Consider the following 12,294-nt stretch of genomic DNA (forward strand, 5'->3'; position numbering starts at 1 on the left):
AGTATTTGTTATTTTTTTTTTAGTGGCGCTCCTGTATCCGATTACAAAACCTAGGCACTTAGCTAAGAAAACGACATTAGAGAATTTTCCCCTATCAGGTACTATGGAAACGGTCCAAGGTGGCGGTGTCGTGTGAGAAAGCGGTGGAACCCCCGTAAATTATCCTCCCGTATAAGCTTGCAGACGATGAGTGGCCACATTTTTGGGTTCTTCCATATGGAACGCGGAAATGGTCATATGTTCGATTGTCCCTTTCCGCTCTTTTCCAAGACAGTAAACCCAATTATAGCGATTGTCCTTAAGCAGGCAAATTGATACGTTTGATACGTTACGTTAAAATTCAGAAACTGGAAAGTTTAAGCTTTGACGCGTTTAAATAGTGTATATGTATAGCTCTAAATGATGTACTTTTACTAAATAAACAATTAATTTTCGAAAAAAGACTTTTTTTTCCAAAATATTCATTCCATTTTACTTTTGCAAAGAAAATTTCAAACTGCATGGGCATCCCCATGTCAAAATATACAGAATTGACTAACTGGATGAAAGCTCAAAATGAATAAAAGCTTTTTGCTCACGCTCTGCGTAAAGCGCCCAAACATAAAACTAAGTGGAGACACTTTTCCCGAAACTGTGTAGAATTTTATACAGAATAGAGTAACTTTGGTTACCGTGCACCAGCAAAGTTAATCAGCGTACTAGTTACCAGCACGACCCCCTCATTGGAAACGCGCCACTGCTAGTTCGACTTTCTGACAGGGGCAGTCACGGTCGGGTTTTTTGACAGCGATTTGTGTAATTTCTGTTCGGCAGTGCATCAAGTAGTGTTTTGCTGAGTCTGTTTTTGAAAATTTTGTACAATTTCATTGAGTATTTTCTGTGTCTTGTCGAATCTGTCGTGAATCAGTGCTCGATAATCGAAATGGCCATGCTCGAAGGAACACTTTCCAAGTGGACTAACGTCGTCAAGGGATGGCAATACCGCTGGCTGGTATTGGACGAATATGCTGGACTTCTGTCCTATTACACGGTATGTAACAACATAATTGCTTTATCCTTATCATTATCTCTTATCGACGGATTCGCGGCGAATTTCACTCACCGGAGAAGGTATTGTTGCTTTCGCTTGCCTTGAAATTCGCAAATATTCACTCAGAAGAAAAGCGTTATCATTTTGACAATTGAACTTTGGCCTTACGCTTGATGCCTTCCGTCAATGATTCAATGAAACAATCAATTCTCACAAAACTCCAGTTGTATGAGAATGACCCAAATGTGTTATTATCGGGGTTCCATCGTTTCAATGGACCATTTTTTTTCCTATTCACAAGCAAAAACTTACATCCGACTAACATTATATCTAATTTTAATTGTAATTTTTTTGAGTAACGATTTGCTTTCTTTAGTAATACATAAGGTTAAGGAGAATACAAGGAAAGTATTGCACAGAAGAATAAAGGTAATCACGATGCTGTTCCAAAATGATGCACCGTGCACTATGATACCCTTCCTGCTCGACGTGGTGTGCCTGGGAATTCAAGCTGAAATTTGGGACCCTGATTTTTAAATTGTAGAATAAATCATGTCCTAAGATCGTTTTGCGTACCTAGTATTGCTTGGAGCATCCCATCAAAAATACATGAAAAAGTCAATTAACCTTCCAATAAATAACATCAATTCCTCTAAATTTTTTAAAATAGAGTTTCAACTAATTATAAGGTGTACGTTATTGATACGAATGTTTCAATGATAAACTTTCATCAGTTGAAGAAAATATCAAAAGCAGATATACAAAACCGACCTCAGTCAAAAAATGAGAAATTTGAGCCTGTACTGCTACATAAAATTAACTTCTTTGACAATTTTCATAGAAAAAAAATACTTGATCAAATGATGCAAAAGAGTTTGATCTAGTACCTGGCCGTGTTTCATCAACATCAATCATACCCTGTTTGAAAATGAGTTTCATTTTCGCCCAACATGCGATTTCATTATTTTTTAAACAGATGTTTTATGGAAAATATCGTAAACTACCTTTCCTTATTGGAGTTTTATTTCAAATAATCGAAATGCAACACCAAAAATGTTGTAAATTGATAGAAACTAGAGATGAACCGAATAGTGGTATTCGGCGAACGGCCGAATACCGAATATTGACCTTTTCAACTATTCGGCCAAACGAATATTCGGTCGAATATTCTATTGAGTTTTAATGAAAAAAACCAAAGCGATTATTTCAATGCTTTCTATTTCTTCCATATTAATACCCCTCATGTTTTTTGTCGATTATTTTCAACCAGATGATATTATAGGGTGATGTATTACAAGATATTTTATAAGAAGAAGTCTTTCTGATAATTGAAAAGACATCAGATGACTAGTCGCTTTTAGGGCGTTTATCACCAAAGAGATTGCGTTCCTGTGAAATCTGGGATAAAACATGTCGAAACAGGTGCCAAGCTATTTGAAATTGCTTTTCTGATATTGAATTAGATGAAGGTCGAATTTGAGCTAAATATCTTCAAAAAAGTTGTTGAAAAGATAGATAATCTTTAACTTTAAGCATACCATATTTTCAACCACACGTATCCACACGATCATTCATTCAGGACGGTTGGTATGGGTATCCCAGAATATATTCAGAAAATCTGGAATAAACTATAATCAAAGTATAAAGCGATACCATTCAGCATTCTCCTGTACAATCTACAGTGAAAGATACGCGGATACACCTTAGATGTTTTGCTGGAACCATAAGTTTTTAATGGTTGTGTAACTTTTACAACATAACTTTTGGATATTTTATAAATTATCCAAAATAATTTGAAAAATTTACAAGTCTGTAGTAGATATTCGGCCTATTCGGCCGAATACTTAGCTCAACTATTCGGTGAGCCGAATATTCGGCTTAACGGTTTTTTGGCGGTATTCGGCGCCGAATATTCGGCCGACCGAATATTCGGTACATCTCTAATAGAAACTTTATTGCTAATGTGTTTGGAAATAGAAAATGTGTGAAAATTTCATAAAAAGAATGCTTCAAGTGATTTCATTCTTTTTTAACGCCACTGTACCTATGTAAGCTAAACTAAACATGTTTTTGATACTACTGTTTTAAAGCAAGTCATCAAAATATGAATGTAGCTCTTTAACTAGGAGAAAGGCGATTGAAAAATGACCTGAAACGAACACTGTTTAAAATTGTTGTTTTATCTCACCATGTAAAAGGGAAAGAATGGTAACTTACTTACCATGAGACTTGCGTTTGTCAGGTGGTAGAAAAAATACGTTCGTTCGAAATCCAGAATGCAATGTTTAGTTCGTAGTCACGACGGTACGTGAGAACTGAAAGCAGATTGTAAATCAATTCATTTTCCTTCATTCAGTCAAGAATTCAGATCTTGCCTAGATGTTCCTGTTTCAGAGATACAACAACGCTGTGAAAACATTAAATTCTTTAATTTTTAGAAATTTGAATAGATAAAATAACAACTTTTTCAGACATCATTTAAGAAAGTCATTTGATATTTGATATTAAAGATTTTATCAACTTTGCAGTCTTCACAACTATTAGACTTATATTTTTTTATATTTACGATTCAATTTAGTTTACATTTTCTTTAAAATTGTTTCAGAATTCCTTTTTTGCAGATGTGTAAAGGAAAGACAAAAAGAAAACGTCAATACCGTGAAAGCACCAATGGCCGCACACTTTCAACTTTAATCTTTATTTTCTCCGAAATTCAACAACGAAAATTTCCATGTTTCGCATTTTCTGATACCTACGCTAAGTATCTTTCACTTGCCATACTAGAAATAAATTTATTTTGCTTTTTGAGGTCAGGAAAAAATAAAAACAAACATCGTTTTTGCCGGATGCCATTTTGTCTGTTGTCCTCAGCAAAGTGAGCTCCTATTTTATAATTCAGTTTTTTGTGTTGAATTCGAGCACTTTGGCAAAAATTTTCGAAGGTAAGTTATTTGAGGCTGTATAATGAATCAATTGTGAAAAAAAGTGAACAGTTTGAAGGTTCTGTTGCGGAAAAAATGATAATTTTGTTGTGCACGGCCAGTGGTACACTTGATTTTTGAATGTTTCTATCGCCGCGCACGGAAAGTCTTCTAGTATTTATCAGCAGTTAAACATAGAGACGTTCACAAAGGTTGCATAAGATTCACAGGCAAGTTTTCAAATCAATGTTTTCCATCATATAACCGGCTGAAAAAACACAATTTTTGAAACAATATCAGAAGAAACGATCATCTAATGAAAATTTCTACAAAATGTTGGAAATTTGAGGTTAGATAGCAATTCGGATCTGTATAATTTTATTTTAGTTGGTCAGTTTCCTCGTGGATTTTCAGACAGCTCGCCGAATCTGTGATGTTGTTCCAATATACTGCCCCATAACAGTCCCATATGGATAGGAAACGCTAACAATATGGGACTGTTATGCGAGTAGGGGCAGTATATCTTTCGGCCAAATAATGCCATGAAAAATTGGCGTCTCATACTAATTTTGCTCCAGACTAGTTTCACAAAACAATGGAAACAAATCGTTGTTTGATGTGTAAATCTTGAAAATCCTTACCTGAGAATATTCGCAATGAGCCTGAGAGCCATGTAAACAACATTTTAAACTGTTTGGATACCTTATTCACTGTTTAAACCAAATTAAGAAGTGCGCGGCCATTGGTACACTTGTGAGCGGCGATTGGAACGTGCGCGGCCATTGGTACACCAACACTTTTTACAAATTCGCGTTTTTTGTGACGTTACAATGAAAAATCTCTCGCTTTTAAATTTTTCCCTTAAGTACGTAAGTTTTACTACGTGTCAGTGCCTTTCTTTTCAGAATCGCACAAAAACGATTTTTGCACGGCACAGAGAACATTCATCATAGCTTAAATGCGCGGCCATTGGTGCCTTCACGGTAACTTCTCTCTCAGAACTCAAAATTTCTCGCAGTCTTCGACAAAGTTGAACATTGATTTAAGACCTTTATTTTCAAAATATTGGTATTGTTGTATAGAATTTTAAAGATTTTCCAAAAATGTGTATTAATTTATTAAATTTTGATCTATTTTCAAAAGTTATTTAAAAAACAAGAGCTGATAAGAAAAAAAAACTAAATGGCTATTTAGAATCAGCAAGCCAAAATTATTTAAAATAAGCTCTTATATTATTTGCGCCTTGGAAAATGTTTACTTTATTGCCTTGTATATAATCATTGTGTCCTAAGTTCAATAACACAAAAAGATGAAATAACTCATCCACTCCAGAAGAGTTATTTGGCATTAGTCCAAGATACCAAAATCATCTGGTCTCACAGTGTTCGAATCGAGTTTAACGTTTATTTTATCCCAAAAATTTATGTAAATGTCTTAAACACGTTGCCAAAAATAAGACAAAAAATTAAGAACCCGGTGCATTCCCAACAGTCAGGAAGATCATAACTCCAAAAAGTTCATTGCCTCCACCGAGCAAACATTGACAGGAACCACAGGGAAGTAGCCAGGCCATTCGGGGTGCCATGCCTGCGCAATACTTATCGCGTTAAGACTCAGGACCGGCCCCCTATCAACGAAAGTCCATGCATTTTTCGCATATGCAAATCACTCTTTTTTTTTTTTAATATGTCTTTATTTGTATCAAATCATGATTACACTTATATTACATTATTGCATTAAACTAGGTGTTCAGCTCAATAATGAACTGTTCATAGCCCTATAAGTAACTAGATTATAAAAATTTATTTATAAGATTTAAATTTGCTGAGCGCAATCAAGTTTTTAATGTAGGAGAACATCCTGTAATAGCAAAAATATTTTATACTTAAAACTAAACACTTTCTTAAAATTAAACTAAACATAAAGAGAACGAATCTCTGCGATGGAAGACTGCATCGATTTGCCTCTGAAGTTGGAGATGATTTTGTTGGCCATCTCTTCGATAGATTCAATGCCTGCAATCCGATGAAGATCTTCGGTGCTGTGCCAAGGTGGAAGCCGCAAAATCATTTTCAGAACTTTGTTCTGAATCCTCTGGATGACTTTCTTCCTCGTCGCGCAGCAGCTAGACCAAATCGGAACTGCATACATGATCGCTGGTCGGAAAACTTGTTTGTAGATGAGCATCTTATTTCGCAGACACAACCGGGATTTCCTGTTGATGAGAGAATAAAGAGATTTAGTGTATTTATTACATTTAGATTGAATATCTTCAATGTGATTTTTAAAAGTAAGATTCCGATCAAGTGTAAGTCCCAAGTACTTCACGTGATCAGACCATTCTAATGAAACCCCATTAAAAGTTATGGAATGATTTTCATTAGGTTTTAAAAAATTTGCTCTTGGCTTATGGGGAAATAAAATAAGTTGAGTTTTGGAAGCGTTAGGAGAAATTTTCCACATTTTCAAGTAATTCAAAAAGGAATTTAAATTTTGTTGCAATCTACTGCGTACCACCCGTAAATTTCGACCTTTTGCTGAAAGCAAAGTATCATCAGTAAATAATCTTCTACCTTTTCCTTCTGGTACATTAGGAAGATCAGAAGTAAAAATATTGTATAAAATTGGCCCAAGTATACTGCCTTGAGGGACACCAGCTCTAATGGGTGTCCTTTCAGAGTATGAATTTTGATAGCTTACTTGTAAGGTTCGGCTAGTCAAATAATTTTGAATAATTTTGGTGAGATATACAGGAAAATCAAATCGAGCTAATTTAGCTACTAAACCTTTGTGCCAAACACTGTCAAAAGCTTTTTCAATATCAAGAAGAGCAACACCAGTTGAATAACCTTCAGATTTGCTAGCGTTAATCATATTAGTTACACTCAAAAGTTGATGTGTAGTAGAATGTCCATGACGAAAACCAAATTGTTCATCAGGGAAAATGGAATTCTGATTAATGTGAATCATCATTCTATTCAAAATAACTCTCTCAAATAGTTTACTTAAAGATGGAAGCAAACTAATTGGTCGATAACTTGAAGGCTCTGAAGCACTTTTTCCAGGTTTCAAAATTGGAGTTACTTTGGCATTTTTCCATTTATTGGGAAAATAGACCAAGTGAAAACATTTGTTGAAAATTTTAACTAAAAAATTTAAAGTGCTTTCAGGCAACTTTTTAAGAAGAATATAGAAAATCCCATCTTCCCCTGGAGCTTTCATATTTTTAAATTTTTTGAAAATCAATTTAAGTTCATCAATATTTGTCTCACAAGAACTTTCAAACACATTTTGCTTAGAAAGAATATCATCAAATTCTAGGGAAATTTGAGCATCAATTGGACTTACAACGTTTAAATTAAAATCATGAGCAGACTCAAATTGTTGGGCTAATTTTTGAGCTTTTTCTGAATTAGTTAAAAGAAGTTTATCCCCATCTTTCAAAGTAGGAATTGGCTTCTGGGGCTTTTTCAAAATTTTAGTTAATTTCCAAAATGGCTTTGAGTAGGGTTTTATGTCCTCTACTGCTTTAGCAAAATTTTCATTACGAATGAAATTTAAACGACGTTTGATCTCTTTTTGAAGGTCGCAATAAATTAATTTCAAATAAGGATCTCTAGTACGTTGATATTGGCGTCGACGAATGTTTTTCAGTCGTATCAAAAACTGAAGATCATCATCAATTAAAGGTTGATTGAATTTATGTTTAACTTTAGGTATTGAAGCGGCTTTAGCATTGACTATTGCAGTTGTCAAATTTTCTACAGCCAAATCAATATCTTCTATTGAATTCAGTGGAACGTTTACATCTAAATTACGTTCAATAAAATTCATATATCGCTCCCAGTTAGCCTTTTGAAAGTTAAAAGTTGATTTTAAAGGGTTTTCAATGGGACTTTGGGATAAAGAAAATGTTACTGGAAGGTGGTCTGAATCGAGGTCCGCATGAGTAACTAATTGACTACAATGCTCGCCTAAATCCGTTAGAACCAAATCAATTGTGGAGGGATTTCTAATTGAAGAAAAACAAGTATGCCCATTAGGATATTCAACAGTATAATAACCTGCAGAGCAGTCATTAAACAAAATATTCCCATTTGAATTTGATGAAATATTATTCCAAGATCGGTGTTTTGCATTAAAGTCACCAATAATAAAAAATTTAGATTTATTTCTGGTGAGTTTTTGTAAATCTCCCTTCAAAAAATTTTTCTGTTCACCGCTACATTGAAAAGGCAAATATGCGGCAACAATTATAATTTTCCCCATAGAAGTTTCTAATTCAATTCCAATTGTTTCTAAGACTTTTGTATTGAAAGAAGGAAGAAGTCTAAATTTGAGACGACTATTGATGACAATAGCTACACCCCCACCTTGTCGATCAAGTCGATCATTTCGTAAAATTTTAAAGAAAGCATTGCTTTTCAAGTTATTGTCTGGCTTTAAAAAAGTTTCAGTGATGGCAGCAATATGTATGTTTTGAGTTTTCAAAAATAAAAAGAACTCGTCTTGGTTAGCCAGCAAAGATCTAGCGTTCCAATTCATAATATTTAAACATCTATTTGGATCCATGAGGGAATCGTAAGGTCATAATAATTTTGTTAGCATAATTAAAAGAAGTTTGGAAAGCTTCAAACATTGAATTTGCTTTCAACATAAGTTGCATCATTTCCATTAAATTTTGATGCAAAAATTTTAATTTTTCCTCAGTAATCTCACCCAAATCAACAAAATTGATAGAATCAGAAGAGGAAGGAGAAGAAAAAGTATTTGAATTTCGGGGATTTTCCCAAGCCTTCGCATGAACGTTGAGACTTGGTTTTTTCCCATTTTTATTAGTTAAACCTGAAGAGGGCAACCCATTTTCAACCACCTCTGAGAACGATAAACAACGAGTCTGGGGCGCAGAATCAGCCCAGGTAACATTAAAGTCATTTCGGGTATTACCCAGCCGTGATTCCAATGTAGACCGAGGCTGAATGCGAACAGGCAGGTTGTTTGCCGGCCCGACGTGTGAAGACGAAAAAGAGGAAGGAGGAGAAGAAACTTTTCTGGAAACTTTGGGATTTTTCCTAGAAGCAATAATTTTTGCCCTGATGGGACAGTCTAGCGAATTCGAGGAATGATTACCTGCGCAATTTGCACACTTAAAAAATTCTGTTTTTGGCTTATCACCACCAAAAAGGCATTTAGATTTTTCATGATCGAATGAGCCGCAAAACATGCATCTGGCATTCATTCTACAATTTTTAGTGCCATGACAAAAAGCTTGACAACGACGACATTGCGTAATATTTTGAAGAAAATTGGTAGAAGATTTACGAAAAGGTTCGAATTTGACTCGACAATGAAACATAAGACGAGCCTTTTCAAGAATTTGCAAATTATTAACCTGATCCTTTTTAAAATGGATCAAATAAAGTTCAGGAGCAAAACCAACACTACTGATATTATTCGTGTTGGTTCTTTTCCTCATTTGAATTACTTGAATTGGAGAAAAACCTAACAAAGAATTTAATTCAGCTGTGATCTCATCCGGTGTCTGATCGCCAGTGAGACCACGAAGTACAACTTTAAATGGACGATCACTTCTAGTGTCGTACGTAAAAAATTGGTGTTTTTTATTATTCAAATAATTTAAAACCTTTTGAAAATCATTAAAAGATTCCGCCAATATACGAGCAGTTCCCCTTCGACCGATCTGAAAAGAAATCTTCACATCCTTGACGGAAGTGACGATTTCTTTTCGAAAGGCATTGAAGTCAGGAATCGTGACCGTTATTGGTGGAATCTTTTCGTTTTTAAGAGTATAAGAAGAAGGTTTCTTAGTACTCTTATCAGAATTAAATATGAATATTTCCTCATCACCGATGTTATGAAGGACATCGAATGAATTGGAAATTTCAACTTTTTTGGCAGATGGCCCTGGATTAGGTTCAGCAATCCGTTTTCTTCCGGCCCTTGAGCCGGCCGAAGACTTCCCCATGCTGGAAAGAAAAGAGAAAATATGAATAAAAGAAAATGAAAATAATTTTAGCACTGAAAAGTGCTGATTGAAATACAGGTAAGGAAAAATAAATAATGTAAAATGTTCCTGCAGGTACACAGCAACGATACGATGCTCCGGCGTACGTGTTGACGGCTCAACGGTACAGATGGAAGTGTGATATGCAAATCACTCGGCGACAAGTTTCGTATGCTGTGAAGCAGGATAGTCAGAATGAAAAGGTTATCGTGAATAACTTTTTTCATCTTGTGCATCATCTGCCTTCGGAGACACAATTAAGCTTAATAATATTGCAATTCCAAGTTGAATTATGGGCGTTAGGCAGCTGAATTCCAGAACATCGGGTTTAACAGAATTTTTCGTACATCACATTTCGGGCATTCATAATTCATGTGGAAAATGTTAAAGTTGGAACATGAGCGCTGTGATAATTTGAAAAAAAAAAATGGTCGGGCTTACGCCAGACCATAACCGACCGCAATAAAAATTTAATATAAGAACTTGAATTTCATGTTATTCTCATGCGACTGTGAATAAATTAATATGATCGATTATAATGACATACCTCCTTTTAGAGCCAACAAAAAGTGGATTTTGCCAGAACAAGTGATAACAAATTTCCATACCACTTAGAGTTAACCAATTGAGATGAAATAAATTTTCTATGACAACTTTTAAGGCCATTTTTAACCAAAAAAATCACTTAACTTTAGATTGCTCAACCTTGAATGTTAAGCACAGTTTTGTCCATCTTTGACAACCAGCCACCGACCGTGGCGTAGTAGATAGCGTTCAAGTCTTCTAAGCCAATAGTCATTCGATCGAATCTTGTTCACGGCAGACATAATAGTTTTTTTTTCTGTGGGCGAATAATATAATTAGAGTACAGGTTTGAAATTCAAAGTATCAATACATAATATGAATAGTAAAATTGAGATTGAAAAATTTTTCTATTTCATATCGATTTACTGTTCCGTATGTGATCTTAATATGATACTAGCTACGAACTTCGTTTCGCTAGCTGGGTTTAAATTCATTAGATTTTTTACGAATTTCCTAGATGAAATTAAAATACGTGGGTTTTCTATCTAATGGGGGAGATAAGGGCATAGTCCTCATGATTGCCCAGTTTTTCTCAATAGGGCGGAACTGGGGGCAGTTGGGTGAGATAAGGTTTTTCGGAACAAACTGGACCCTCGATAACGCGCCAAACGGTAATTCTGGGCAATTTCAGATGCAAACCACAATGGATTTTCTAAAAAACTGTGCAGATTTTTTTTCCTTTCGGTTTTTATGTTGATTGTTTGCAAATTACAGGCGATTTGCGGAATGTCAAAAATACATACGTGAAGCTGACAAAATTCCCGACACGTGAGCGCCAAGAATTTCTAAATCCGTCCACCAGGAGCGACACAATATGAGCAAAAGTTAGTTCCAATTCTGAATGAAGCAAGCTTTACTTACGGGAGGGAAACAGGATGGGATAAAGGGAAGGGAAATGAAGGGTAAGGAGAGGAAAAGGATTAAAAAAAAAGTGTTTGCGTATCTGATGCATGGAGCAATATGGTAGCGCATTAATCGAAGTGTGGCATTATAAAAGACTTTACGTAGACCAGAAAGTCATATGTCTGCTTATCCGAAGGAATACTCCATATCTCATGTCAATCTTCTTTATAGTGTAGTCCAGGCATGTCAAACGGGGGTTCGCCGCGTAGCCCCGTTTTAAATTGTCACAAAAACACCACTGATTTTTATGTAAAATATTACTGCAAAAAAAACTTAAGCTGAATGTACCGATTTAACTGATTTTGGCTGCGGCCCTTTACGTCAGAGAGAATTTTTAATGCGGCCCGCACACCTAAACGAGTTTAACATGCCTGGTGTAGTCGATGTGAGCTACGAAATTTTACTTTTCATCTGTTTGTATTCCTAGGTAGTTAACCTGATGTACTCTTTCGATTGCACAATAGGGTGTCCCAAAATTGCATAACTTCTGGGAATCTGGGGGCTCACCCTCCAAATGGTAGATTAGGATGTGCAGAACAAACTTTTGTATGGGGCTGACTAAAAAAAATCATGTTTAGAGGTTCCGCAAGCGTGATCTTTAAAAAAAAGTCCACTTTCAAAAGATTTGATTTTAAATAAATTCTGGGTCCAAAAATTTTCATAAAATTTATATATTTTATATTTTTTTAATTTTGTTTGAGTTTAATCAAGCAATCCAAGTGATCCATCCTTAAACCATCCAAGTGATAAATTGAATAAAAAATATCCTCAATTGTGATTTTTGTTAAGGGTTAAACCATGAATAGCTCTTAACACAATGATACAAACAA

General features: G+C 35.1%; 1 protein-coding gene across 1 annotated transcript in view; it reads left to right on the forward strand.

Annotated features, from left to right (window-relative positions):
* Positions 1–793: 793 nt before the first annotated feature.
* The window catches only part of LOC129758503 (oxysterol-binding protein-related protein 9), a 154,329-nt gene continuing 142,828 nt past the window's right edge, over positions 794–12,294 (forward strand). The window contains exon 1 of the mRNA XM_055756009.1: positions 794–1,030. Within this exon, the coding sequence (XP_055611984.1) occupies positions 923–1,030 (108 nt within the window). The 5' untranslated portion in view covers positions 794–922. The remainder of the gene's footprint in view (positions 1,031–12,294) is intronic.

The sequence above is a fragment of the Uranotaenia lowii genome, chromosome 3 (genome assembly GCF_029784155.1).
Source record: "Uranotaenia lowii strain MFRU-FL chromosome 3, ASM2978415v1, whole genome shotgun sequence".
NCBI lineage: Eukaryota > Metazoa > Arthropoda > Insecta > Diptera > Culicidae > Uranotaenia > Uranotaenia lowii.